Source organism: Patiria miniata, unplaced genomic scaffold (assembly GCF_015706575.1).
Source record: "Patiria miniata isolate m_02_andy unplaced genomic scaffold, ASM1570657v1 HiC_scaffold_20, whole genome shotgun sequence".
In the NCBI taxonomy this organism is placed as follows: Eukaryota; Metazoa; Echinodermata; class Asteroidea; order Valvatida; family Asterinidae; genus Patiria; species Patiria miniata.
In genome coordinates, this window is record NW_024037059.1 from 10,091,312 (window position 1) to 10,118,047 (window position 26,736).

General features: G+C 40.6%; 1 protein-coding gene across 2 annotated transcripts; it reads right to left on the minus strand.

Annotated features, from left to right (window-relative positions):
• Nucleotides 1-4,321: 4,321 nt before the first annotated feature.
• On the minus strand, nt 4,322-26,736 carry LOC119729022 (polycystic kidney disease protein 1-like 2). Of its 2 annotated transcripts, XM_038201504.1 has the most exons (20): nt 26,696-26,736; nt 25,312-25,580; nt 24,089-24,232; nt 23,767-23,850; nt 21,913-22,077; nt 21,277-21,370; nt 20,366-20,454; nt 19,231-19,500; nt 18,233-18,910; nt 17,676-17,900; nt 17,035-17,208; nt 16,149-16,309; nt 15,005-15,695; nt 14,486-14,591; nt 13,692-13,921; nt 13,172-13,346; nt 10,860-11,567; nt 8,842-9,094; nt 8,354-8,483; nt 4,322-5,464 (listed from the first exon to the last, which is right to left on the minus strand). In XM_038201504.1, the coding sequence occupies exons 2-20, from the start codon at nt 25,486-25,488 to the stop codon at nt 5,156-5,158; spliced, it is 4,863 nt and encodes a 1,620-aa protein (XP_038057432.1). In that variant the 5' UTR covers nt 25,489-25,580; nt 26,696-26,736; the 3' UTR covers nt 4,322-5,155. The 2 variants fall into 2 exon arrangements, with proteins under 2 accessions (XP_038057432.1, XP_038057433.1); XM_038201505.1 differs by lacking the exons at nt 4,322-5,464; nt 8,354-8,483 and having other exon boundaries at nt 9,008-9,094; nt 11,441-11,567.

Consider the following 26,736-nt stretch of genomic DNA (forward strand, 5'->3'; position numbering starts at 1 on the left):
GTAGCTAGCAACTCGTTCAGTACGTGTGTCGCTCTCTTTCTGGGGGGCAAGTCCATTTTTTCACAGGGATGTATTTCTCTCTAATAAGTGTGAATAACTCGCGGCCGTGACTTATCAACCCGCGGCCGCGAGATAAATATAAAGTCGCGGCCGCGAGTTAATCACACTTAGAGAGAAATGTATACACCCCTGTGAAAAGTGGACTTGCTTCCTAGAATGAGAGCGACACACGTTTTGAAAGAGAGACTAGCTACCTTGGAAGAGAAAACGCACCCACGCGAAAGAAAAAGAGGTACCTGGCCGGCCCTAACGGCCGGCTGCTGTAGTTTTGTACTACTGAGAGGAGATGTTTGAAACAGACGGCCCTTAATGTTCTATCACAGTAAAGTCAACTAAAGACAGTTCGGTTACAAGAATAAAGGACAATAAAAAAATTTACTTACAAATTTATCAAAACTTTACCGTATAGAATGGTACATTTTAGTCTTTGTGCGTCAAAATGAAGTAATATTACCAAGGATTCAGTAAAATTTTACGAAAGTATTTTTGTCAAGATATTATGTAACCTAATTTACAGATTTCCAAAGTAAAATTGTACCACACTATATTTACCACGGTATTACGTAAAGTAATTTGCATATTTTGAAAGTAAAATGTTACCAAACATTTTTGATAAACCTTATCCAACACCAGTCTTGTCGCTTTAAATTTTACCTAAATATTAGCAGGTTCGTATGGCACATTGCAAACATGTCAAATTTTACACATCATGTGTAATCTTTTCTCTGTGTGTAATATTTTGAATCTTGCTTATTTTTATGGTGACCCGTATAAATGTGGGAACATTTCCAATTTTGTGATAAATTATATCGCATCCAAAATCAAACGCCAGCAAATTCCCGATAATATCCTTCATGATATTGAAACTAAGATTTCTTATGAAGAAGTCAAAACCGCCCTTTTTTAAATGAAGAAGTATAATCTCCTGGCCTTGATGATCTGACTGTTGAATTCTATAGATCAGTGTGGGACATTATTGTACGTGATACTTTGGATGTTTACAATGACTGCTTTAAGTGTGGGCATTTATGTAATTCGATGAATTCAGTCTTTATAAGACTCATCTATAAACACTCAGGTAGTAGACAAGAATTGAAAAACTAGCGACCTATCACTTTACTGAATGTGGATTATAAAAGTATCTCGAAGGTGATCACTAGTAGGTTAAAATTACTTATGCCGTTGTTGATTGGTAAAGAGCAAACCTGTGGTGTAATGTCTAGGAAAATCCAAGACAATTTCATGCTTCTAAGGAACGTAGTTGATTACATTAATTGGGATAACCTTGAAGCTGCCATTGTTAGTTTGGATCAAGAGAAGGCTTTTGGCCGTATTAATTAGGACTACATGCTAATGCGATCCACATAAGTGGATCAAACCTCTCTATAGTAACCCCAACTGCAGTATTATTATGAATAATTTCATTGGTGCCCCGATTCAAGTTCAACGTGGAATGAGACAAGGTTGCCCATTATCTCCATTGCTGTATACTTTATCTGCGCCGAAGGCTTAGCTCACTTAATTAGAATAACTGTAGTTTAAGCGGAATCACTATTCTCAGCAGAGATATTGGCATGCGCCTTATCTAGCATGCAGAGAATTTGATGTCATTCAAGATCTCCTCAACAATTTTTGCAAAGGTAGTGGCTTGAAACTCAATGGTCAGAAGTGGTTATAGGCAAATGGCGCGAAAGAGTAAACAAACCGTGCAATTTCACATGTTGCAGTAAGATGAAAGGTTTGGTGAAGTGGTAATGGTAATGCCGTCACACCGGAAGATAATTGGAGACCCAGAATTAAGAATATTCACCGCACTCTTTTGAAATGGTCGAAACAAAACCAAACTTATCAAGGTAAAGCAGTAATTGTTAACAAATAGTCGGGTCAGGAATTAACGATCTTGCCATTGTTATCGCTTGTCCTGACCAGTGTGCGAAGGAAATGAGTAATATTATTTGGAAGTTCCTTTGGGATGATAAAATGGATAGGATAAAAGGAACACGTGTATTGGTCGCAAAGAATAAGGGGGAATATGGATTATCGACATTCAAATCCTATGACCACTGTTTGACCAGTTTTATAAAATGGGATTTTAAAAACGTATTAGCACAGTACCTGCAGAGTCGGAAGGGTAAAACCTAAGATGTGCAGATTCCCAGTATTCTTTTATTTTCATTTTCGTTTATTTTTTTTAACTGGGTAACCAATCCAGCGAAATGCACTGGTCTCTCATGCAGGCGCGTACGCAGGGGGGGTGTTTTGGCTGTTAAACACCCCCCTTTGCCATGTAAAAATATGAGGGGAAAAGAGAGTTATGTGACCGAGCGCGGAACAATTACAAATTATGTGCATGTTCTCAACTTTAAGCTTTGAATACAGAAGACACTTAAGAGCAAGAGTATATAGGCCAATATGTATTTGAAACAAATGAAACAAAATATCCCCTTATAATTTAAAAAACTTCTGCTAAAAAAAACAGGGGAAAGTGGCCAGGAAACGCCTCAGATTGCACCACAGATCATCTACGATCCAAAATTTCCCGGGGCCCTTAAGCGGGCCCCGGACCCCACGCCGTAAGTGCTTCGCGCTCCGCGCTCGCATTGGTCCTCCGGCCAAATTAATCACGGGACATACCGTTATTTCGTTTTACTGTTTTAGATTTCCTCAAAAACAAAAACAGTAAACGAACCATTGACCGTTTTCTCGTTTTACAGTTTTGTAAAACGGTCAAACGGTATTAAGTCACACACACACAAAATACTTTTTGTTGTTGTTTTTAATTGTAGAAAGCGATAAACGGTTAGTTGCTTTATTTTTAGAGTGTTGTTTTACAAAATCATGACAATGACAAAACGGTCAATAGTCTTACCGACCATTTTTTGATTTTAGGTTCGGCAATTAAGCAATGCACCGGAATGTTAATTAATGCGCCCTTGGGATCGACTCATTGCCTGGGCCCCGCTCCTTACATTTCGTTCTCACGACAAAATTTGCGAATTGGCTATTGAAGAGCCGCGTCGACTTGAACCCCAGTTTCCTTCAAAATGTCTGCAACTTCATCAAACGTCTTATTACCATCCTGTTTCCATTGTGAAAAGTAATGTCCTCCCTTGAAGTTTTCTAGCGCCATATTGCTTGGAACTCTTTAAGCCCCACCAACTTGACTGAATCGCATGAGAAAGGGGTCAGGGTCCGCGCCAGGAATCACATCACGCATTAATTATGCTGAGGTAACACTTCTTCGTGTAAAACATGTAATGGTCCCCCTCCACCCCCTTGCCCACCGCCACAAAATGCACCACGGACTGTTAACCATGACACTGGAATAAAAAAACAGTCTGTATTTGTGTAATCTGTAAAACAAAAATCATTGATCGTTATGCTATAATGAATTTTACTAAACTTATAAAACGGAGAAACCGTATTTATCTTAATACCGCTTGTCGTCTTATAACACTATAAAACGACAAAACGGTCGATGATTCGTTTACTGTTTTTGTTTTTGAGGAAATCCAAAACGGTAAAACGAAATAACGGTATGTCCCGGGATTCAAATTCCCTCTATGCTATAATTTCACCCTAGCGGTGCCCCCACCATTTTGTACCTTAAGTGGCATAAATCCCTTTCCAAAATAGAAAATTGTGAAAAAATACGGAGATGGAACATGGTTCTCAACTTTGAGTACGTAACAAACTTTATAAACAACAAAAAAAACATAACAAATTTAAATGGAATTTTCGATGTTTAAAACGTTTTCTAAACGGTGGAAGTGGCCAGGAATCGCCTCAGATTGCACCACAGAGCATCTAAAATCCCATTTTTTCCCGGGGCCCTTAAGCGGGCCCCGGACCCCACGCCGTAAGGGCTTCGCAGGTCCTGGACCCTTCATTACAATAATTCTAGGCCCCCGGCAAATGGCAGTCTGAATCCGCTCCTGTGACCAGAGCGCATATGTATCCTGTATCTGAAGTTTGGCCTTAGGGGTGGGGGCGGTTTACACAAAGATTCCCAACGGATGAGAATCATGAGATCCAGGGGAAGAAGCTGAGTGATTTTAGACAATAACAAGAACAGATCCTAGCACTTCCGCAGCCCGTGTCACTTTTTTTCTTGAATTTCTTCTTTTTTTGGTTTAAATGCTGTTGAGGGAGGGGACTGCCCACATTGACCCCTTTACTCATATGTTCATCATACTCTAAAGACACAGAACTTTTTTTTCCCGATTTACTATGCTTTAGCTCAAAAAGATAACTGATGGTCGTGGGTTCCCGGCCCTTCGAGTTTAACCCGTCCAAATATACCCTCTTTTATTTCTGGCGCCAACACAAACTCCTGACTTTTATTTAAGCGTAAAGTTTAGCCCACTGATACTATTTGTTATTTCTGGCGCCAACACAATTTACCATCTTCATTTCTAGCGTCATAAATGACGACATCCAATTTTGAAACACCCCCCTTGAAAAAATCCTGCGTACGCCACTGCTCTCATGTGACCCAATAAAGAGAAGAGAATGTGAAGAAATTACAGTTTTAGAAGCGGGAGGAAAACCCCAAAAGAATATTCCGAGAAAAACTCACCGAATCAAGTAGGGAATAAGAACTACGTCAACTTATTGACCCAGGCGGGAATAAAACCCGCGTCACAGCGGTGGGAAGGCGAGCAAAGTACTGCTATGCCAACCTGACTCCCAGAATTAGTGTTTTTGGACTGTTTACTGTATCGAATTTCGAATTTCACTTGCTCGATTTCATCACGTATATAGAGTTGGTGAATTTGAATAAAAAATCCATAAAAATAGCCGGGAAAACCTATATTTATTCTGATCTGACGTTTGACGACAGCGTACTGGTTTTAGATTTTGACTATAGTCAGATTTGTGTGTAGCCTAATGTGAAAATGTTTCGTTTTTAGTACTAGCCGCCCTATAATTCAAAGGGCACCGGTGACCTTTATTTCTTTGAGTGCTCATTGGACGATTTGGTTGACCTAACAATATCAACATGCGCATGTCGCATGACACTTGTAATTTCGTACATAACGGCGGTGAGCTATACCCACAATGCCCCACGATGTTTACGTCAATTACGTGTCCTTCATACAATTTTGTGAAAGGGAATAGCAGTCCAGGGCGCCATTCGCCGCTGGGTACGAGTGAACAGCCGCCGCTGGGTACGAGTGAGAACTACCGCTTCTCCTATGCTCCTATATGCAAGTATATTATCGCCAACTTCCTTATGAGACACTTTACCTGATTGAGGAATTATCTTTCTGACGTGTCGGCAGAGCTCGAAGAACATGACGTCTTCAAGATAGACCGCATTCTCATATGTTTCGTCATCTTTCCGTACCATTGCGAAAGAATCGATGATGATTGACATGAACATGTTTAAAAGAATAAAACCCTGTCGAAAATAAAAGAAAAAGTATAATGTATGCATTAAACAGGTGAAAGCAAATGCTAAAATTATTATTTTAACACCTCGCCCACAGATTCTGTGTCTTGATTGGCCGAGAGCGAGTCACATTTAAAAAAAAAAAGTTTGCTATCTTTCAGTGCACGGCCAAAAGTACTAGCAACCAAAGTACTACAGACTTTATCATACTGCCGCCATTTCAGTCATGTTTCCAGTATCCAATAACAGTACTGATTGATAATTTGTTTGTGCAAAAATGGACCACACTATTTGTCCTTCCAGCCTCGCTTTGGTTACATTGATTTGAATAGCCTTGACCAAGGCGTTGCGGGCTTATCGATTCGCCGATAAAAAAAAATCGCCGATAACAAAATCCCTAATCAACTTGGCAAGGCATAATTGCGTGCACATATCGATGCCCGTACGCTGCTAGTGAGAAAGTAACTTGTACCATACAGCAAAGCTCTGCTTGTACAATACATGTACGTACGCACGTACATCACACACGTACTCGTACAACAGCCATGCACATATCACCGATTCGATGATCACATTAAATGCCTCTTTGGCGTTCCATATGCACACACAGTACATGTACATGTACATGTACAAGTACATGTACAAGGCTATGATTTGAATGGCAAAACAATCAAATGGCTGCAGCATAATAATGGTCTATATCCATGGCGCGGTATTTGTTTGCAAATGCATGCCGGTGTGCGCATTGAGCGTAGCGCGTATTGTTCCCAAGAGAGCGCGCCACCGAGATAGGTTCAAACATTTCGTGAAGGGGTGGTTTGGAAGAGAGAAATACATTTCCCACCAATGTTGAATTAAAATAGATGGTAATTTGAACTGTGTTCGGATTTAAATAATATATAACAAACCTGTATCTGTGTGTGAACAGAAGTGTTATAAAACAAAATTGAATGTTTTTTTTTTCTCGTGGTGAAGTAAAACTAGCCTCCCTCGGTGATCCCTCCAGCATTCTTTTTTCCCTCGGCTTCGCTTCGGAAAAATAGCGTGTCCATGGATAGTCTGGTTCCCATACCAAAAAATTCCGACTTTTCCTTATGAGTCTTAGGTCAGGTAGCCGTCAGTAATACATTGTATTACAGACATACATCACGTGACTAAAGCGGGAGGAATTCCTCCTTTTTCCGAAAATGTCCTAAGTTTTCCGAATTCATTTAGTTGACAATCGGATAGCGCCCGAGTATTTCCGTGTATAATATAGGTTTTAAACTTCCAATTGCTTTTTAAAACTTTAAAAATGAGTAGACAATAAATATTCATTGCTTTCATTCAGAAAATTTGAAATTTCACGACGATTTTGTGCATCAAGTATACTCGGATTGTATACGATGGGCGAACATCTTGCTGCGTCATGTACTATTTTGAATTTGACGACCAAATACCGGATTTTCCAACATTCGGCGTGGTCTACATTCGGCTTCGCCTGCTAACAGTGCTATTTGGGTGCCTAACTTTGAAGATTCCAGGTCAACATTAGTCAATGTTTTCTTACAGAAATATAAAACTATATATCATAACTGTATGATATATAAAGCAAGTGATTTATTAAACAAAATTGATGGGAACGTTAGAAGCAGTGGCGTAAATCTGTGCCGGCGAGTGGGGGGATGAGGGATGACCAAAATCCAAAAATTGCCCGGCCGTGGACATTCTAAAAAGGGAGAGGGGAGACACCACATTTCATTAGGGGGCGCTCTTCAGGATATAGCTGTATAGCAATGTGTATACTCGCGCTTTTATCAAAACGGCGCATTTTAAAAGCTTTCGTACTTTGTTTCTCCACTTCCCAGTAGTATGGAATACATTTTTGTTGTTAGGATGCTCAAAAAATACCTCGAAATCCGCATTTGTTTTCTCATCACGAAAACGTGTGTGTGGGGGGATGATTCAATAGCCCATCCCTCATGGTCAAAGGGGGGGGGGGGGAAGATACACCCTCCATCCCGCGGGATCGCGGGATTAACACCCCTGATTTAAAGCTATATTCAGTGATCAAGCGATATCGGAAACGAAGCCGAGCTTTGAAAAGGGCCGTCAATGTCGTCATGCTTATTTGTAGCCACGGAGGCTGCTGACCTACAATAACGTCTGGACGGGGCTAAGGGATGAATGCCCCCCCCCCCCCCAAAAAAAACCCCAACAACTCCATGGCAACATCTTCATTTGAAAGGGCTCCCTCTAGCGGAACTTCAAAGAAGGTTGAAATTCAAAAACCATTCGTCCAAATGTTACCTAATTGCAACCTTGCTATTCTTTGAAAAACCGCAAATGACTATTACAAGGTTTCAGAATCATGACGCCATCAGACCGGAAGTTATCGAAGGAAGAATTTGAAATTGATCATCATGATCAATAATGATGATTTCCTGGGTTTTTTTTTCTTCTTTCAAATCCATCATTTGATCCTAGCACAAATAATGATATTCAGTAAAATGTTGACCTTAGGATTCCAAATACTGTGACATCATCAAACCGGAAGTTAGGTATTATTGATACATTTACCTAAACATTTATTAAAATTTTCATATTTTCATAAATACTTTTCACTTCACAGTGAACATGTGTCCTCTCTGAACTAAATCAGCATTCTGGTTGCACGTTTTACTGATGACGTCATCAAAGAGGCAATGTATACTGAAATTTGTCATTCCCCCAAATTACCCCAAACAAATGGACCTACCCTAGATGCTGAATCTCGTAATCTTTGTTCTGTTCTGAGTTAACTGGGCAATGTCCAATGAAATAGTTATCTGCCCGATCACCCTGCTTTTGTTAACTCAACAAACGTGAATCTCTAGGTTTTATATTGACTTAAAATGTGACAGGTTCTCTAGTCGTTACCTGCAAAATGCAGAACAAGACGAAAATGACGATGACCATTGTCTTTGTGGACGCGTTGGTGTCGAATTGGCTGAAGCGAAATTTGCCAAGGAGGGTGATCAGCAGGGTTTCAGACGTAGATACTATTGTGCTGCATGTTAGAAAGATAATGGCGAATCGAACTAGATGAAATGAGACTGATTTAAATCCGGGAAGTTAAATTTATGACGCTATAAAGAAAAGACCTTGTCCCCTGATGTAGTGGTCATTCTGAAAAGTTGTGCCGAGGGATGGGGGTGCTTAAATAGATACATGCTTTTTCAATTTGTCAACTTCTGTAACGTTGATGTGGTTTTTAAAATCAGACGGCCTTTTTTTTTATCAAGCTCCACTTTTTAGCAGCACATAATGAAGTCGTTAGTATAAAATTGGATTTTCATGGTTTTTTTGGTTTGTTAAAGCGTTGCGAGAATAAATGTAGGTTCATGTGATTTGCTGTCGGCAGTTACCTGTAATCTTCCTGCTCAGATCCGATCATCAGGTAGTTTATCCAAACAAACCCGTAGAATACGATGAAGAAGATGATAGCAAAGCCAAGAAGCTTGAACTTTGCGTCCGAGAGGGTGCGTGTCATGACAGTAAACCGCCTGTCAAGACATAGCAGTGACTGCAGCTTGACGGTAACGAAGAAGCCGATCATACCCAAAGCAAGAGCGTAGAGCTCATCCACAAAGACCAAAGTCCGGCAGGTGTAATGAAGGTCTAAGGAGAAAAGTGAATGTTGAATTAGGATAAGTTGAGTCGTGTTGGAGCCTACGTAGGTCCAAGGGCGGATCCAGAACACAATTTTGGGGGGGGCCAAAAAAAAATTTGGTCCCCCCAAAAAAAGTGGGTCTCAAAAATTACGGCGTGGGGTTCGGGGCCCGTGAGGGCCCCGAAATTTTTTTGGATTCTAGATGCTCTGTGGTGCGATCTGAGGCAATTTCTGACCACTTTAACCAATTTTTTTTGAGGAAAAGATGGTGGTGTACTCATTGCCTGCCTTTATTGCGATGTCACATTAAAAAAAAAAAAAAATTGGTTTCGTTTTGGGGGGGGGCTATGGCCCCCTTTGGCCCCCCCCCCCCTGGATCCGCCCTTGCGTAGGTCCAATTTGAAGGGGCGCTTGATGGCCACGATTTCTTAATAACTTCTAACGGTTCTAATATTACCAGACTCTTTTTTCTCTGCTGACTAATTCTGATTGGGAAAACGGGCGGGAGAGTGGTGGCTGCACGCGGCTCGGGGAGCAGTGGCGTATCCATAGGGGGGGGGGGGACCTTCAGCCCCAAGAATTTTTTTGAACGAATTGTTTTCAGTAATTCAATGGTTACTGAATAGTCAATAAGTCCTGACATGAACCAAAAAAAAAGGAAACCAAACTCCAAAACCATTACAATGCGCCATGAAAATCGGCGTGTATTCCCCAGTATGCATAATAATGGTCAGTTCGGAAGAGCACCCCGCTTTAGAAGATGCCCCCCCCCCCCTTTTGATTTTCCAGAGGATAAGTGTCCGGAGAAAAAAATATATGTCTACATTTCGGCGCGGGAGTGCGGTTGCCTCCCCCCCCCCCCCCCCCCCCGCCCGCCATCAAAAGCTGGAAATGCCACTGTCGGGGAGGAGTCCCGAGCGCTCCTTCCTGGCCCGCAGTATCACCCCGGAACGTTACCACACTGAGCTCAATATCGTGTGAGAGGAACTTGAAGATAACAGCTTGAAACATGGATCGAGGTGTTTGTTAGCCATAGCGCTGTTTGATCTACTGAAATGCAAATCTTATAATGCGCATTACTCTAATACCTGATATGAGGTTATATTTGAACGTACTAAGGAATATTTTTTTCGTAAAATGGGATTTTTGCGTCGGGATGATGTGAATCAAATAAGGTTTTTGCCCTTCACCGACGTATAAACACTGTATACTCAGTGTGTTACCTCCCGAGTGATAGTTGGAAAAAAATCACTCGGGTGGGACTCGAACCCACGACCTCCTGCTTTCTAGTGCAGATTTCTTACCACTCAACCACCGAGCTAACGGGATCGGTTGGCTAGTTTGAATCTGATGTACAAACAGCGGGTACCGCATTAACTATTCATAAGATGGGATTTTTGCGTCGGGGTGATGTGAGGTAAGGTTTTTGCCCTTCACCGACGTATAAACACTGTATACTCAGTGTGTTCTCCCGAGCGAAAGTTGGAAAAAAAAATCACTCGGATGGGACTCGAACCCTCGAACCAACTCTCACTTGGGAGGTAACAGGCTGAGTATACAGTGTTTATACGTCGGTGAAGGGCAAACAAACTTTTTTTGATTAACGAATAATTTAATTCACTTCGCATGTGTTACTGTTGACCATAGCCAAAATAATTCAGGAGGTTTTTTTTGTAATTAAGGGAGCTCATTGGAGGAATATTAGGGAAAATCTTGCTCTCTTGTTTTATGTTGTTGCGTTTAAATGTTATTCGGTGTTCAATCACAGTATACCTTTCTTTGCGACAATCTCAGCGCCAAATGCGTCTATAGCGTACTGCCTAATTGCATAGATGACGACTGCCGAGACACTCAGTACAATGGCCATGGCCTCCAGGCAGTTGTTAAAAGACAAGAAGTATTTAGCTTTAGCCTTCTTGATGTGCTCTAACTCGATGAAGGCGAGGTGTAACAGCCATAGGAGAAAGATAAGATGTAGAAGTGTCACTACGAGGGAGTAGACTTGCGTTGTGTCGGCAAAGTCATACAAGCGGAAAGTATAAACGTTTGGGAAGGGGATGCCAGCGTTTGTCGAGGGAAACTCCACCACATAAGTGACCAGGCAGAAATAGTTTGCATCTGGGCTATACAGTGTGAATTCGATGAAGATCGCGCGGGTGTGGACGTCGATCCAGTTGGCATGTTGAAGGTAGCGGAGTGTTCGGTAGGCCTGCCCGGGCGTGGTGCCAAGGTCGGCTATAAATCCACCGCCACCAAATACAGTACCATGTACGCCTACATATTTACTGGTTGATGGACTGGGAGGCCATGTAAACCTCCATGGACATGTTGGGATTGTATTGGGACAGACCCACCAGGGTAAAGACCTGTTCTGCCAGCTTTCTCCGTGGTTTGATGTATCCTCGCTGGACGGGGTGTATTCTACATTGCACTCGTCTTGCAACCCGTGGTCAATCATCATGTTGGATACTACACACAGATCTGTAATAGCACATAAGAAACAAGTGTGTCTCAGAGCAGATGTAAAAAAAAAACCGGAGTGAAAACCAGTTAGATAAAAATACTCGTGATGATGCTTGAGCACTGGTTCCCAATATAAAATATACGCACGTGATCTATATTCACACATGATTTATATTCATCATAATTTAACATCTCAAAAATTCGAGGTGTCTTATTATCATCCAAATAGCCAATGTAACCATAAGCGTTGCTACAGGGGGTGCGACACACCATTTATTGTGTTTTTTGTCCGCAAATTTGTGTCGTCGAGAAATGCCACAATGGTCAGGAACACTGCCACCAAGCGACAAAATGGCGTTAACAGCCGTCCAGCTTTAACAGCACCCTCTGCTATGGTGACAAAGACCCCCATCGGCGAATTTTTCCGAAGGCGGGTTGGGAAATCATGAATTTTTCGTTATTTCGATGGGAACATTATGTTTATTCATGACAAGAGAACAGTGACATTACACCACTGTTACATTACACCTGTTATAGAATGAACGTTGGAAGAGTGTCCAGCCGTTCTTAAAGAAATGAGTAATAATAAGACCCCTGGTTGTGATGGCATCCCAGCTGAATTTTATAAAGTCTTTTGGTCGAATATTAAGCATTACATGATTGCATCTTTAAATTTTTCCTTCAATTGGCGTCATCTCCCTCTCCTTAATGTTGATTATAGCATTTGTGCCAAAGCACTTGCAAATAGACTGAAGACTGTTTTCCTTTAAATTATCAATGATGATCAAACTGGTTTTATGAAAGATCGATATATATGCTCAATCTGTTGTATTTGTATGTTTTTATATTGCATATTGAAATAAAAAAAAAGAATAAACGTTGGGGAGTCAGGTTGGCGTAGGGGCACTTTCCTGGCCTTCCACTGCTGTGACTCGGGATCGAATCCCGCCTGGGTCAAAAATGTAGTTTGGGTTTTCAGTCCCTATACCTGATTCCGTGGGTTTTCCTCAGAATATTCTTCTGGGCTTTTCCTCCCACCTCTAAACCTGTAATTTCTTCACAGTCTTCCCTTAACTAGGACCCACGGGATTCTACTGAATGGGCTACCCAGTTAAACAGTTTGGATAACTTTAATTGAAGATAAGAGCCCGAGAATCTGAGCTTATTGCAATAATTCCATCGAAACTACTGAATTATTGATGAAAGTGTCTTCACCCGCTAATTCGCCTCAGGTCGCATTGTTTTGCAATACGTTGGCTGTCCAGATTTTGCAGGTTCTTGTACAGGGCTTTGGGGTAGTCATGATTATAATAAGGAATAAAGATCTGCATATTCAACGGATTCATGGAGTACTCAGATTTAAACGTGGCATTTCATTAGGGGATCCTAGTTCGATTCCTAGTGAGGCCCTTTTTCGTGTAAATAAATGGTTTTTCTCTGAAATAATTTGATGGAAGAAACATTTTCTATATTACGTAGAGCTTATTTCATGTTGTCAAGAATAGTATTAGATGTGCATGTAACTGATCTAATAATCTTGTTAAGGTACTGATTAATCAAATACCACCGTGTATTTCTCCAACTGAAAGAAATAACAATTGCAAAGTGGCAATGTTTCGTACTTGGATGGATGCGTAATTGGCGCAGGCGGACAGACCCAACTCTGAACCCGATCGTCTCTCCCACAAACTTCATCTCTGTCTCGTCTAGAGGTCTACCTGTGTAAGTCTCGTTGTTGTATAGCGTTGGAATAAGAACCATGTTTGTCCAATCCCAATAGTTTTCAAAGGTTCTTATCTATATTAAGAAACGAGGGAAAAATCGTTTAATCAGCTGATTTCCACTAAACTACATTCGGTCAGATAATTTTTTTTTCATTATAAAACAAACTGTGGTTGAGATAGGTGAGTCACACGTGAGACTTCCAAAAAATGGTGGTATAATTTGTGCTAAAAGTACGTTAAATGTATGGACAAACGAGATCGTATAAAAAAAAATCATTTGTATGCAGTGATAGTAGCACTCGTTCCTGCTTGCATGATGAAAGACTTTGTTATCGCGGTCGATATTTTAAATGACTGATTTTAATAATGTTATTGAAATTAGACCGACCGGTTACTTTGAAAGATGTTACTTTTTCACCTTCATAAAGTACGGCTTTGGACCGAGGAAGGCGTCTTTTACGGCCTTAGTCATGTAGAAAGCATCATTTTGTCTGTACATCAAAGTGATTGCTAGGATCAGGACCATGAACAATAGGTGGCGCCCTATCTGTTCCACGATATCCTGGGTGTTGATCTTTTTCTGCCACCACGTCGGGTTGCTGGCGCCTGTGGTAGTTGATGTGACATTGGGATGTTCACTCTGACTTCCTGAAATAAGAAATGAAAGCAGTGCAAGGAAGAAAGAAACAAAAGAAAGAACATCATCTGCAACATCTGCAACACCTGCATGCATTATAATGGAAAAAATAAGGTGATCGGGGGCGGATTCAGGAATTTCTACGGGGGGGGGGGGGGGGGGGGGGGGAGTTCATGATGATCAAATCAATGCTGACATTTAGACAGGTTTTTTTTCTCCGGACACTTGCCCTCCGTAAAATCAATAGGGGGCTGGTACCATATTTTCAATGGGGGCGCTGTTCAAATCCAACGATCATTAATACTATATGTTACAGAATAGCGGGGCCCGTAACCCAGCTGGTTCAGTCCGAATGTTTTTGCAGAGGCGGATATTCTTACCAGTATAATTGTTTTTGGGAGTCAGATCACGGGGGGGGGGGGGGGGTCACATTATGTTTTAATGTATTTCTATGAAAAAGAAAATAAATTAGGTCAGAGCTGTGGGGTTTCGACCCCCCCCCCTCCTCCCCAGTGGGACGTCGGATCCGCGCATGGTTAATGCTGCGATTACAACGAATGATTGTCAAAGATTACCATTTGACGTCTTGTCCACATTGATAAATTTATCGGGATGTTTGAAGTTTGCTTTTCGAAGAATCCTTCCGCAGCAGCAGCTGATAAGCACAGCCACCAGCACGGTCTGCATGACAGTTGGAGAAATACGATAGGAAAACAGTTTAACGTTTTAATTAAACGTGACTCTAATAAAATTATTTGTATTAACATGTATATCCCTGTTCAAAGTTCAATAAATGACGAGTAATCTGGGTGTCCCTTTTTGTCCACGTACCTTAAAAGTAAAAAAGGTCGGAATATTCAAGTCACAAATAAAGGCTTTATCAATGAGAATGAAACTGATTATCGTCATTGACACTACTGTATATTTTAAAAGAATGTGTGGTCAACGTATTGCAAAAAATCGAAATTGTCAATCAACTTGATAACAAAAACGTTTTCTACTTGACTATTTATAATTCAAGTTCAGATTCGCGCAAGATTTCTTGTGAAGCGGTTATGATACAAAATAGCGATCGCGTACTAATAAAGGGGTACCTTGGCAGGTTCAACCAACAGCACAGATTCAAAAAGCGACGTAAACATTGATATCAGCCAAGCTTCCGATCGCTTCTTGCCCCATTGAAGACTGTACAGCACCACGAACAAGCCTCCGACCAGCACAGACAAGAAGATCAGAAACCAACCCAGGTAGACTGAACAGTGCGGAAGGGATCCCTGTTGCTGGAACCGGCCCACAGTTTGCCCGTACTGGGACGCGAACTCCACGAGTTTCCCGTTGAGCGTCGGTGCCTCGGACGACCGACGGGCGCGCCGGAAGATCTGGATAATGACAACATTGATCGGAAACACAATCAGGGAAGAGACGGCTCCCACGTAGAGTTGCTGGGAGGTCAGTGTGTATGGACCGAGTGCCAGACGAAAGGATGGACAGACGGGCTTGCCTTCCAGTGAGTCGACTGAGTAAAACATGGCATTGGTGATCATGAAGAGATAGAGAAGAGATAAGCAGACGCCAAGGCGCTGAACCCGACTAAAACGACTCGGCAGTGGACGATTGACGAGTGAGTTCCACAGATGGTGGTCAGCAAAGGTTTCGCAGACGATGCGGTAGAAGTCTGATTGAATGGCTAAGGTTTCCTCGTGACCGGCCAGGGAGAGTGAACGGCTAGGGACCTCGTGCTTGTTGGAATCCGCAGTCAGCCAGTCATTCAGTACAAAACAATACCTTGAACAAAAGACAATAAAGTCAGCTTTATGTTATATTAAATTAGCAAAAACAAAATCAATAAAGATTTCTTTTTATATTTTATTGTTTTCCTATTTCAATTAGCCAATTGAAATAAGGAACAAATAAAATAAAAAACGATCTCTTTTGATTTTTTTCTAATAGGTTTTGAGATTACTGTCTTGTGTGTAAATAGCAGGAGCGATGATCTTAACTTAGTGACATACCGGTCGATATTGAAGAATATGGAGCAAAATGTGGTCTTTCATACGCGTCAGGGTAATTAGATCACATCACTTGTGGAGTGTGTCATCAGTGTGCTTGGCCATCAATTCCACTTGATGTTCCACTTTCCTTATTTGTTTATGAACTTGCCAAAAGTCGTTTATTGCATCTTTTGTTAACTGTATTACCTTTGCACAATTATCCCCAGTGTTGTAAATGACTTCTTACCTCCTCCCAGTCTGTAGGTCATACACCTCGAACCAGTACACGAACCAGGATGCAGAGTGTCCTTCGCCGGAATTATCATGTCTGATCCTCATGCATGACAGCGGTCCAAGGCTGCGAGGCACGCCCATCAGGTAGTGGTTCAGCGTACCAGTATCCGGAATCTGTACAGGGATAAGCTAACAGATTGACTTGCGGGCACATAATATGCGATTCGGTCTGAGATAAAATGATTTCTATATGAAACGAATATCGTCTCAACTGCTCTTAACTAGTGTACATAAAAGCCATCGTAAAGTAACTACCTTCTCATCCTCTGTTTGTCATGTACGTACATGTAAGAGATTGTGGAAACGTTTGTTCTTGTCGGCGAATGGAATCTACATTATGACTGTACTTAATCATGGTATGTGCTCTATATTTGTTTGAGTAGGAAATTCACAAACTAAACTTTGGTACTCGATTCGTATGCACACTGAAGTGCAAAACAGCGCAGTCATCTATGTGGTTTCTATACTGAAGCGTGTTTGTCAAGTCCCGCAATATAGAAGCGTAGTGTCCACATTTTCTGCATCTTCCAAATATATATGCACCATTGTCAACACCTAATATGGCTTGGGCGTTATTTTTGTATCCCTCATAAGAACTGTTCTGCTCCGATGATAGATTAAAAACGGTAGTGAGCATAGCTTAGTAGATGAGAGAACCATACATAATTAAAAACACGAACAGCTCCTTAAATAAGCGTTCTTTCCATTTGTGTGTACCACGCATTTCCTTGTTATACAACTGAACTCAATCGTACATTATGTCGCTAATCATCACACATTGAATATTTTTGATATTAGTGGTACATGTATCGCCAATGCAATTGAGCCATGATACTTACATTACAGCCTTCCATATCCTGGAGTCTTCGATCCCTCGTCTCCCCTGCATCACCGATCAAGTCAAAGTAAACTATTGACCGTGTACCACTGTGCTTGGCATGACCCGTATATACAGACACTGTATACACGTACGTGTCTTCACACGTGTTATCGATAAGAGGACGGGCAGCCCACTGAAAAAAAATAGAATTCGGTTAAGAAGAAGACATGAAAGCGTGTTGCTAACATAGTGGAAGGGTGTGGCCCATGGTTAGGGTACATTACGTCTTGTGTTCAAATCACCAAAATTCTTCTCTAGATGCCTTTGGATTGCGTGGCACAGTGTACACAACCAAATTGATTTAAATATAGCGCTAATTGTTGAATACGCAGCCAAAGTATCTGATCCGAGCAATATCGTCAGCTAGCCGGCATCTGGCGATGTTCTGTGCCGAAATAAGCAAGTCTTTATCAGGACTATGCTCGTCAAGTGCTAGATACTAGCACAATGCCGGCACAGTGCCGACATGAACCGGGTCTGTTCCATTGTAAGTCCAGATTCGGAAATTTGCCAATGCACCGCTGATTCAGTGCCAAGAGTTAAAGGATGCAATTTAACTATATTTTAAACATCAAATGAATGCTAAATTCATCAAGCTACCCTGAGTAAGTCTTGTTTGTCCTTCCACCGTAGAAGAGGGGCTAGTAATATAGCGAGGCACAGGATCCCGATGGCAACTACTAAAACGGCCGCGTTATCTCCCAAATTGCTCTCAGTGAACACGTAAATGAAGTCGATGGTGTTGACAGGAACAAAATTGGATGCAAAGTTGGTCAGGTGGTTGCATTGACAGACCGTCACATTATTGGTGGATAGTGAGCTGACCTGGACAAAAAATACGTCAATTAAAACATGTGATCATTTTAAATGGAGCCCTTTGTGGGCCAAAGGCAGGCCCAATAATGAAGGGATGATAACAAGTGACAAATAACAGTTAATCTTTAAACATACTACGATACATATTTAATCTGGTTTCACCTACAGTATAGCTCCTCTATTTTGAGTGATTTAAACGTGAAAAGTTATCAGAGTGCTGTAGTTTTTTCCCCCCAAACGTTTTCACCGTTTGAAGTTTTCTTATGCTAATACATGGTGGAACATAATTCCATATATTTATGTCAGATCTAGATATGATTTACGATGGACATTGACCTCACCCTGCATCCATCTTGTCTCCATGTCTCACTCTTCTCGTTCCAGTACATGCAGCTATGCAGGTGGAATTCAAACGTTAGATTGATTCCCTGTTCGGTGTTAAGGAGAACAGAAGACGACAAGTCCCATTTTTTCCTGAATATGCACTGAGTCTCTGCGATTTGGATCCCGAACGTGGCATTCAGATCATCCTCAAAATCCTGGAAACTGTTGACTACGCTGTCTTCATCAACAGCTAGTTCGGTCACGGGAACACAAGGATCTCTGTCATCCACGTCTTGGATGCCGTGTTGGGATCGAGTGGCTGCTGAAAACACACGGAAGAGGCCCTCGGTCACGTTACCCTGCATCTCATGAGTGAACTCCTCGTCGGGGATGTACAGCGTGTAGCAGAACTTCGTGTCCCCTGACGAGAACTGCACAGACACGGCGTATTGGTAGGTGTCAGGTGAAGGGTCGTATAGCTCTCCCTCCCCTAAAGAATCATCGCCCACGTCTGGTGGTACTGGGCCCAAGGATTCTTTTCTCCGGTAGAACATTACATCGATCGGTGCCTTGGCATCTTGTACGTTGATCTTTCGGTTTTCATTGTCTATGAATTCCATGCTCTTTACGAGTGATGTTATACTGAGGCCAAGGTTGTCTCCCCAGATGTAGGGATTGAAGCTAAGCTCTCTAGTCTAACAATAACAAAATAAGGAAACAGACTTTAATAGAAGCACACTTTAATAGTCAGACATTTCTGAAATCACAGTTTCTGTAGATTGCAGATAACATTTCCAGCGCTACACAAATCTCAGTGCACATTACAGAACAGTTAAGAAGTTTCAAAATGCAATACATTTGTCTAAAAATATTGGTTGCTGATATATGGTTTGATTAATCATCTTGGCTTTCAATGCGAAATCATCAACACTTCTACGAATTTCGAAGATGAAAAGAAAGTAGAGAAAAAAAGACCAAACTATTATGAGAAACGTTTGTTACAACAAAATCTAACCTTCAATGATTCGACCTGAATTTCGTTTCTAACTGCGCTATCTAGTGAGTTGAGCAACGTTGAAGGCAGAGAGAAGCCGTCAACAAGTAGGCGGGTAAGAGGTAGCACTTTAGCCCGTCCCTGACCGTTAAACAACGGGTCCTTCCACAATCCTAGCTGGAGCTTGCTGCTACGAAGCCGGAGTAAGGGATCTCCGGGATACAGCCGATGAAGCAGGCTGGATGACATATCGTCTTCCACTCGGTCACAGCGAGTAACTACATCTCTTGTCTGGTGAAATGTATATAAGATGTATATAAGGTGAAATGTATATAAGATGTCTGTTATAATATTTCCGTTCATATACAAAGCAAATTCTCCCGTGGGAAATCACGCTATATACGGGGCGGATGAAAGAAAACGAAACCGAGATATTATTACTAATTGGAACAGAAGTAGGGCACATTTGAATCAAAGGGAGATATCCTCTGTTAGGGTTGAATCTCCTCTTTAAAATGACACCCTGATCATGTCATTACATTCATGATTGACTGAGCAGTGATCATTTTTATGAAAGGGTCTATTTAGAGAATTGCGCCACTTTTTAATTGTGGTTTTACTCCGTTTTTGTTGTGTCAATTGTCACAGAGTGAAAGGCCATTGTGGCCAATCGAGGCAAGTCTCCGAACTATCAAGCATGCTTGTGAGATAATTTTTGCTGTTCTTTACTTCTGAAAGGGTAATCTATCGTTAATAACATAACTTTTCTTGGTTACTTTTATGAATTGTGTAATTTAATCATAGATGGAGGATATCATTCAGATTGCATGGACACGGAGAGGTCTGTCTGCAATTTGTTGTCACATCCGCATTCTGATCCCCAACTGGTCTGACGAAGCCTGTGGTTTTGCCCCACTGAACACAAAACCTGGATAGGCTTCTGCCAAATGTGCAACGAAATTAACTCTATCAGGAACGGGGGATCAATGTGCCTACAAAACGTCTTGTAATAATTATTCTTAAGCACTTTGGCCGATGGGCATAAAATTTGTTGAGGTTTCCTAACTTTCATCAGGGGTCAATATAATACAAATACAAATTCTGTAGGTTATCCATGGTTACTCCTGTCAAGTTCTCGAGGAAGAAAATATTGTACCATAGCCCATTCTTCAGGAGATACCGTGTCAGCTTCCGTTTTGTCATATACCGCTGCCTGTTGCAAGCCATCTATAGCGTGTAAAATATCTGTTAAAATAAGGAACGATTACTGCTGGTTACATACAAACATATTGCTTAGTGATGCGGTGAATATATCGGACGACTGGTCCTGTTTAAAGTACACCACAGTAGTTTAGAGGTATTCAAATACGAGGTTGATAAATTTGTAATGTTTGTCTCATAAATCATTTCCAGCATTCATTTGATGACCTTCCATGGCAGACCTTCTTCAGATGTGTTTATTTATTTATTTATTTATTTATTTTCTCCCATGAATCCCAGCTCAGACAAAGGGTACTTATTGACATGGCGTTACATATCAAGTGAGGGGATAAAACAACACAGTTGAAAGGTTTATTGTAAATTGCTTTGGAACGTTAATGTCCGTATAAATTGTATGTCACCAAAAAAGCAATGACCCTCAGTAATTCTTTCAAGAATCACATTCCTGTGTTGAACCAAAAATAAAATGACATTTACACTGATGATGGTTCCCACGTATACCAAGATGTACTATATTACGTGTAGGTGTTTTGGCCAATGTGGTTGATTGTAATCACGCTAATTAGCATAATTAATATTTGCATTTACGGAAAGATCCGTATAATTACGCCGAAACTACGGAATATTTCACTTTACGGAGTCCGTAAATTTACGGGCATGTTTAACAGTGTATATATAACCCGTTTCTTCAACCCGCAAATGTTGAATTCGCTGGAGGCCTTCGTGACCAGGTAATGTTACCATGGTACCGAGGTGGGATTACGCCCTGTACTGCCCACATTAACAGCCACTTGACTATTATATTAAGAGTGACTGGAATCCGGTGAAGCTGTAATACAATCTTACCGTTGCAAACTAGAGTGTATTGCTGCCTTGGCATGAATAGCGACACTCGAATCAGGTTGGCAGTCACATTTTCCAGAATGTCTACGAGCAGTGACTGGGAATTCAAGAAAGACAGAGCATCCAGCATTCAAACATTTTTTCAAATTAAAAAAGAGCATTTCAGGATTTTACACAGCTTACATATTACAGCACTGAACTTGATGTAGGCGTGGAACTTGGTCAAAGTGTCCACAAATGATGTTGTGATCAATTGACAACTGTGTTGTGATGCGTAGGGGTTGAGGCCAAGGCTTAGGAGTATCTGCACAACCACAATTTTTCAAAATTGACCTCATGGTTTTGTAGTTATTAAAAAAAAAAGGTTCAGACGGACACTTTTTTGGAGAGATAGTGTAGTGTGTTTTGTTAAAAATATTTAGGAAGTAGGAGATTTTTTACTGCCTGAATTGTTAATTGATTTTATTGGTTAAAATATATCAGTTATACTCGATAAACCATTTGTTTGGAGAAAACGTCTTGCCTAGGTCTACTTACACAGGGGCGTAATTTGAAATTACAAATGTAGTATCAAATTGATTGCGGACACAAGACATAGTGTTTAAATATTGTTTGCAGTAGTTGAATACTTGTACTGACCTGTGTCCCGGGAGAGAGTTCGTCCGGTGTATCGGCAAGAAGACCGACCGTGCTAGCAGCTTGCACCCAGGTCTCTGTGTCTTCAGTCTCATTGGCCAAATCCGCCCAAGAGTCATAAAGGCGGCGAGTTACTTCAGCCAATGTGCTTACCATGAGGGTGCGCATCTGTCAACATACAAAAAAGAAAGACAAAACAAGTCCTTTACGGAATATGAGCACAGACTAGTATACAAATAAAAATTTGCAATTAAAGGATTTCTATATACTTATTTATTTTGTATAATCTTCCGGGCAAAGACATGTCCAAAAAGGGAAAAAATCACTCCTTCCACCAAACTTAGGGCAAGAAGTAAAAATCAGTCCAATAATTTGCTGTTTTTCCAGGCGTTTTAATACTTATGTAACTAATTATTCAAAGTGCGTCCCTTTTCCCGCAGTGCTAATTCTCAAAAGCCCTGGAAATGTGCGTGGAGAGGGCGCCCTCCGTCGAACCTACTGGTACTGTATGGGAAAATAATCCCCGTCGCTTTTCTATGACGTCACGGGGCAACACGTATGGGATAAACCGCCCACAGAAACAAATCTTTTCATTCAGTTTTTTTTTGAACGGGGGAAAAAGGAAAAATGTGTAAAACCTTGTCATGTTAGACATTAATTGAAGTCATAGGCCTACACGAAATGATAACAATACCTTGCTCACACAAAACCAAAATTCGAGGTTGCCTTCATTTATGTATAAATATATCTGAAATGTTATTACAGTTTTGTCGGAATACGTTTACTATGAAGATTTCCTGTGCCGTTTCCCAGTTTGCTCATTCGGTCACGTACATTTTTCATTCAAATTCGTATGGACGTGGCACCTTGGAGGGCAATGCCTTTGTTTTGCTGAGATATGCATGAGTGAACCTTTTGTACATTCAACCTCGTCCGCATGGGTTACTTTATTTTCACCTCGTTGTCCAACACTAACCCCTGGATGTCAAACTTTCTTCCTGTATCCTGATTTGAAACAGTAATGGATTTATAGCATAACTTTGTGTTTTTATTTTTAACGTGTATGACGTATTGTAACGTTTACTGTGACTTATTGCGTCCACTTCACCTCGTAAACAAGCCCCAGACACTGCATACATACAAACGCTGATTGTAAAGCACAGTCAGGCACCAGACTATTCCTAATTTGCATACGTATCCAAACAGTTTGGATACGAAAAATAATCCAATGCCAGAGTAAGAGAGCAGGTGGCGGTGGGAGCGTACTGCTCGACACCATGAGAACGAGATTGTCCAACAATCCCCATCAATTTCAATGAAAACATTAATGCTTGAGAAGGAAATGCAACAGAACCACGTTACAAACAAATTAAAAAGAAAGTGTTCCTGAGATGAACGGAAATAAACAAGTGAAATGTGGCCCGTTCACTTTGTCTTTGTGAAAAATAAAAAGATAATGCAAATCATGTACGTTTCTTTAAAATAAATTGATATTTTTTAATCGCCAATACGATAAATGTTTAGTGAAATGTAAATGCCAAAATATGTTGTTTCTGAAACAACATATATAACTGAACTGCACATTCGATGAAAACAAATACAACAAACAAAATGTGATTTGCTTTGACCACACTTTTTTAAAAACCTTACACTAAATCAAAATTTTCAAACTGCGATTTAGAATCCGTATTCGTATTAGACTCCCCGAAACCTGTTGACATGAAATGATCATTCTGTCTAATTGAATTTTAAAAGTTGTGGAGTTGATGTGAACGGCAAACCATATAGTTGCCCTAAGCTTATAGCAGACCCTGACCTTCTAACAAACCAATACGACTCCGGTGTACATGTACTGACCTGTGTCCGATGAGCAAGCAGAGAAGAAGCTTGAGTGTTATTTGTGCGAGTGCTGTTGTCAGGATTTTCAGACGCAATCTTTTCCTAAAGAAAAATATAGAGAAACAAAAAACGGTCAAGCATTGGAGGGCGGAGGCCGCGGGGGGGGGGGGGGACCAGCATGTTATAAAGGGGCACCTTTATTTACTAATTTATTCCCATTTCATAATGCCACGTGGGATCATCTAAGGGGCGGGGGCACTGGGAATGTGTGGAGAGGCACAAGCCCCCAGCCCCCCCCCCCGATACGCCACTGAATACGACAACATCTATGACAGCTTACCAATCTGTTTGCTTCATTGAGTACTGATGACAGCGTGATGAGTTTGCGCATGACAGTTGGAGAATCAGGGTCACCTGACAGGATATTATCCAATAGCAGACTTGGGTTTGTCCCGAGCAAGCTTCCTATATCAGGTAGTGTCGTCTGTTGAAAAGCAAGGTATCGTAAAGAAAGAAGTACGTAGGCCTATATAGGATTACCCGATTACTCCACTACCTGTAGCACATAGATTGCCCATTAAATTTATTTCCACAAGATGGTCGGGCTCCATTTAAAATTTCAGTTTCCAAAAGATTAAATGTTAATGTAAAATGTCTTTTACGAACGTTCACGAGCCAGTCTGTTTGCAAAGCGGATCTATTTGTGCCAAAAACACCCCCCCCCTTTCAGAGTGTTAAGGTTGCCGACGTGAAAAATGGTAGAAAAATAAATCGAATTTGTTGTAGTGCACGAAGAAGAAACTTTAAACTAATGACACTATGAAGCCATTAAAGTTCAATGCCGTATTACCATGCTGAAAATGAAAGCATGATATATTTCCGTTTGCCTTAATAATAAACAACGCAATCAAAGCAAACTGATTCATGTGTTAATTGGTGCTAATTTATGAATTCAGAACACAATTAGATACTAATTACAACGATTGACTACCTTTCCTAACTGAGGACAATACATTATCGAATGTGCTTGAAAACATTCCCATTAGTGCCGTTTCTGCTTGCCTCAAATACTATTTGAAAAGCATTAAAATAACCGACAACAAACGATTTGCTTTCAAATTATATTGCTTATTTCCACGTAAATTTGCCGAAATTAGGACCAATTATTTAAACTTTATTCAAATTTAAACGCTAAAATTTACAGCACCTCTCAGTCAAAGTTATATAATGATAGTGCTCTGTTTGTAAAAGGGAAATACCTGTGCAGGCATAACAACATTTATGTAGAAAAACCCGAATATCAGTAATAAAGATGTGAAAATGAAAGACATATATGGATACTATTGAGAAACTTGTTCATGTTTCAAATTATATGTGGCTATGTGGAGTTTACACTATTCGGATACAATGTTTGTCTCCGGGAAAATGGCTTATACTATGCCTTAATGGTTAATATTCATTTTCTTGCCTTTACATTGTATTCAGTGGTCAGGGTTTGTGTAGCATGACAAAAAAAGTGGGAATGTTATACACAATCAAAAAATGAAGATGATGATTACTAACCTGAACTTGAAGATGAACAGTGGTATATCCCAGAGCAACATCGAAAATGTACACCACAATGTCGAGTAGGTAGTCATTGCCCGCTTGGCCCGCAGGAAGTGTCATCTCTAATCTAGTGAGGTCGATACCATGAAGTAGCAAGGCCTCTGCGCTGTAATAATCCTCATTTTTTATCATGGCAAAGTACGAGTAGTGCAGCGATTGGTCCGTGTCATCGACAGCCGACCAATCAGAACATTCGATATGGAAGGTAGTTTCTACAGCTTTGCCTGGAAATGTGTTAAAACATCACATAAACCTATACCAAAATATGTTATGACAACCATGTCTTACAAAATTCGTCTTTTTTGTAATTTTCTGTTTATAAATTCATCAGCTTAAGTTTGCTTTTTTTGCAATGTGTTTAAAATAAATTTGCCCGGTCAAATTTGGCAGACAAAGTGATAACGATCAACATTCAATTAGTTTAGATCAACATTCAATTAACTAAATATATCGTTCAATTTAGATCTAAGAGCATGCGATTGTACTTTTTAGCGATTCAATTTCTAAAATTATGTATTCAAATTAAACTTTCACAAATTAAAATTTCACATTTACATTGGGTCATTCGATTTCGATCGAGCTTCTAGGTGCGTCAGTTTAAGCATTCGAATTCACCAAAGCAAGCACTTGTGAAATGTAAACAAAGGAATTCGAAAACGGTTCAAATCATTTATTTGTTTGCTAGAGAATTCAACAGAGTTTCTTTGTTTCAATTTGAATGTATATGAGAACTTTTATCACAAGATTCTGCCACAAAGCAGCAGCCACAAAATAACTAAATATCTTTTCATTTTTTTGGGCACATCTAAAAGAAACATCAGTTTAATGAAATAAGTTAGAGATATAAGCAACCCTAGATCGTAATTTGAAACACAAGATAAAGGAGCAAAAGGTTAAAATTAAGAACGCATAACAAAACGATAAAAAAGAGGACAAAATGTTGCCTAAGTATATTGTTTATACGTCGACTTTCATTAATAAGGGAATAACAGTGTGAGGAGCCGGTCTTCACTGCGTGATAATGACCGGGTGTCGGGGTGACCGCTGTTAATGGACCGAGACGAGTCGAGGTCCATTAACAGCGGTCACCCCCACACCCGGTCATTATCACGCAGTGAAGACCGGCTCCTCACACTGTTATTCCCATTAATAAATACCTTTTTAACGAAATAAACAGTTAAAATGCTCCAATTTTGTGACTTTTTTTCGGCGATATTTCCAGACTTTTTTGTGTTCATGTTCATGGGCCATATTTTAGCTTAGCAGCTATAACGACGTAAACTCAACAGAAACTGCTGCCGTAGCGAAACAAATTACAACAATGTTTTCATATCTTTACCTGATGGAGGAAGCTGAAATCTCGTTTACACATTCCTTGTG